General features: G+C 38.2%; 2 protein-coding genes across 2 annotated transcripts; both read left to right on the top strand.

The window, feature by feature from the left end:
• The first annotated feature begins 463 nt into the window (after positions 1 to 463).
• Positions 464 to 1021, top strand: LOC112528440 (uncharacterized mitochondrial protein AtMg00810-like). The gene is made up of 2 exons (XM_025139467.1): positions 464 to 625; positions 698 to 1021. Exons 1-2 carry the CDS (start codon positions 464 to 466, stop codon positions 1019 to 1021), a joined length of 486 nt encoding a protein of 161 aa, XP_024995235.1.
• Positions 1022 to 2477: 1456 nt separating this feature from the next.
• Positions 2478 to 3218, top strand: LOC112528439. Its single transcript, XM_025139466.1, has one exon. It carries the CDS (start codon positions 2478 to 2480, stop codon positions 3216 to 3218), a length of 741 nt encoding a protein of 246 aa, XP_024995234.1.
• Positions 3219 to 3919: the final 701 nt, after the last annotated feature.

Here is a 3919-nt window from a genome sequence, read left to right as displayed (position 1 = left end):
CTATACATCAATTAGATGTTAAGAACGATTTCCTTCATAGACACTTAGAGGAAACTGTGTATATGCATCAACCATCAGGATTTGTAGATCATAATGCTCCTCATTACATGTGCAAACTCAAGAAATCACTCTAGGGGTTCAAACAAGCACCTAGGGCTTGGTTTACAAGGTTTTCTACTTTCATTACCTCTAAGGGGTTTCGTAATGGCATCTGTGACACATCTCTATTTGTGTATCATCAAGGGGATACACCACATATTTATTACTATATGTCGAAGACATTATACTCACAGCCTCGTACCCCTCTCTTCTTCAACATGTCATCTCCACCTTATCCCGTGAATTTGCCATGACATATTTGGGCTCTATTCATCACTTCTTAGGGATCACGATCACTCGAGATACCACAGGGTTGTTTTTATCTCAGACACAATATGCCAAAGACATTTTGCATTGGGCATCCATGAGTTCGTGCAAACCCTATGCCACTCCGGTTGAAACTTCGTCTAAAATCAATGCCTCAGATGGCATGTTATTAGCCAATGGCATTCATTACAAGAGTCTCACCGATGCTCTTTTGTATTTGAAATTCACTCGCCCCGACATCACTTATGCAGTCCAACAGGTTTGCCTCTTCATGCATGCTCCACGAGAGCCTCACTTTGCTTTTATGAAAAGGATTCTCCACTACATTTAGGGTACTCTTGATTATGGTCTACGGATCAATGCCTCTCCGGCTAAATCGCTCGTCGCCTACTCAAACACCGACTGGGGCGGTTGCCCGGACTCGATACGGTCCACTTCTGGGTATTGTGTTTTCTTAGGAGATAACCTCATATCATGGTCCTCTAAACGACAGCCCACTATTTCTAGCTCGAGTGCTGAAGCTGAATACCGCGAGGTTGCCGATGTCATTGCYGAAGAAAGTTGGATTCGTAACTTACTACTGGAACTTCATGTACCCATTTGCAATGTGACTGTTGTTTATTGTGATAACGTCTCCGCTGTTTATCTTTCTTAAAATCTGGTGCGACATCAACGCACGAAGCATGTTGAAATGGACATACATTTTGTTCATGAAAAAGTTCAAATCGGCCACATTCGAGTTCTCCATGTTCCATCTTCATCTCAGTATGCCGACATCTTCACCAAAGGGCTCCCTCGTCTACTGTTTCAGAATTTTCGCATCAGTTTGAACGTCCGCTCACCTACCGCTCAGACTGAGGGGGACTATTAGACATTGTATTTATAGTAACTATTGTATCCTTCTATTTCCCTTGATTTGTAGCCTTGATTAAGGCATTGTATTCCCTTTATATTGGGSCCCCTATTTACTGTATAAGGACAAGAAATGAGAGAGAGGCCAAACCACTTTTACCGTCTAGTACACAAGATCCCTATATTTTATCCATATGCGAATTTCCATCTCTCTGTACTCTGAATCCCTATACATGTTATTTCAATCGATACCTAAGGTAATACTTTATGAGGGACATTTTAAAATATATTATTTTGAGGTTTTTGTTGTGTCTAATTAAAAAAACAATATAAACATAATAATTTGGAAAATACATTAAGGAACCGTTTACCAAACACTTACCCGGTAAGTGTTTACCGGTAAAATTTAACACTATTATTTACTTATTGAGTAAGATTTTAGTCCATCAAAACGACATCGTATGCAACAATTTACCCGGTAAGCTCTTACTGTGGTAAGAGTTGTCGCCCTCACTTACCGGGTAAGACTCATGGTCCTTGTCTCATTCTTACCGGGTAAGATTCTTGGTCCTAGCCATATTCATCCGGTAAGGTAACGCGACTTGGTAAACGCTTACCCGAATAAGTGTTTGATAAACGGCCCCTTATTAAAATAATTCACGACAATAAGTCTGAACATACGACCATCATATGATAAGCTTTTGGAAGAATAAGGTGGGATTTTTCCCTTCTAGCATTACATTAGCCAATTCTTTTAATCATTTATATGACCGTGGATGGAGTTGGTGAAATGTATATAGAACATCATGGTTATAAATTGGTTTTCCAAATGTACAACAAAATCACGTATAATAACTTCACATGCATATTCGTATTTTTAAATAGCATGGCCGAGAATATATAAAACCATCATTATATTACTCTTCAAAAGATCAATATTACAATATATATATATATATATATATATATAAATGACTCAAGTTTAACCGATATAAAACTCCGAACAAAATAACGGAATCTAGATGCGTATTACTTTAAGAAAATGTCTGAAAAAAATGTGGACACATCTTCTTACTTTAATGGAAGATGATACAAGTCTAGCTATCTTTATGCCTTTTTTTTAATTATATCTAGCTCGTTTTCATAGGTTGAATTCGAACAATTTTCTATTCTAATACCCACTTTTCATCCGTCTAGTATTCTATATTAGTGGCATTCTCCATCATTCATGAATTGCAGCCCTAAAAAGCAAACAAACCATGGGTAGCACTGAAAATAGTAGCTCCGATGGTGGTTACATGGGTGTTGGAGCCGCTGTTGCTATAGTTATGGTTGCTTGGGGAATATCTAGGATGATTTCAAATAGCTCAAACTCGGAGAGCGAAGAGAACGATGATGCCATGAAGATGAAAGCTCATGGAACGGAGTCTTCCTACCACAATATCCCCGTCCATGAATCCATACAATATGAATCTACTGGACCAACCAGTGTTTGGTCTCCTCCCCCTGCAGGTCGGTTCAAAATGAACACAGATGCTGTATGTAATGGAACCAAGCAATCTGATGAGCGAGGACCGAGTTGGTACGCAGGAATCCTTCGAAACGATTGTGGCGAATGGGTTCGAGGTTTTCAAGGGTTCATTGCTTCGACTGATATTTTCACAGCTGAGATGTATGGAATTTATAATGGTTTAAAGCTTTTGAATAAACCTGAACACAGGGGATCCATTCTTGAAACCGATCATGAGGGAGCATCCGTATTGCTCAATAAACCGGAGAAATATGTAGATAAACGCCTGATCGTCGAGAAAAGTCGACAGCTGGCTCGCGAATACGATATCACTATCAAGTTTGTTCCAAGAAGTCGCAACCGATGTGCCGATAGGCTGGCGAATATGGCTGTAGACAAATGCAATATGTATTTGGATCTCAAAAAACTCCCTCAGGATTCGGAGTTAAAGAGTCGTTATGATCAAGATCTGGAGTGTTGTAAGTGGTAATAGTTGAAGGTCATGCATGTTTCTTTGGCTTTCATTCCATCATCTATGAAGAAGCAGCCATATATATATGATGTCTTCACCTTTTGTTTCTTCCTTCGTCTGTTAATTACGTGGTCGGGTTCGTGGAACGAGATATATACGCTCTTGTATTTCCTGCTTTTTGTCTAATAATGAAGTGGTCAAATTAATATGATATTGTACACATCCGGTTGTGTGCTTACCTCTTAAGAGTTTCATTAAGAGGTGAAATTTGTTTGGTAAAAGAGAGTTTGTCTCTTAATGGTTATAAAACCCTCTGAATTATTTTGTATCATGGGTCTCCTTTAACCATTAAGCACACTAATTTCATTGTAAACAATTACCAAACAATTATATTTTATTTTGCATTATATCATAAGAGTCTCTTAATCATTATGACCACTTAATTATTCTGCACCAAATCATTTAACGAAATTCTATTTTCTCAAAGGACATCAAATATTATAAAATATGCTTTGTTTTGCATATTTTCTGATGTATGTTTAGACCATCCACATCCCTGCAATCCATTTACACTTTCAATTGTGCCACATCAGCTTTTGCAATTATCTTCCACACACCTGCAATTCACCTACAACACTTTCAACTGTGCCACGTCACCTACACTTTCAAAAGTGGTCCCCACTACTACATTTATTAACTATTTTATAAATTATTTGTAT

The sequence above is a fragment of the Cynara cardunculus genome, assembly GCF_001531365.2.
Source record: "Cynara cardunculus var. scolymus isolate 2C chromosome LG 15, CcrdV1, whole genome shotgun sequence".
Classification (NCBI taxonomy): Eukaryota; Viridiplantae; Streptophyta; class Magnoliopsida; order Asterales; family Asteraceae; genus Cynara; species Cynara cardunculus.
This window is presented reverse-complemented; position numbering and strand designations above follow the sequence as displayed.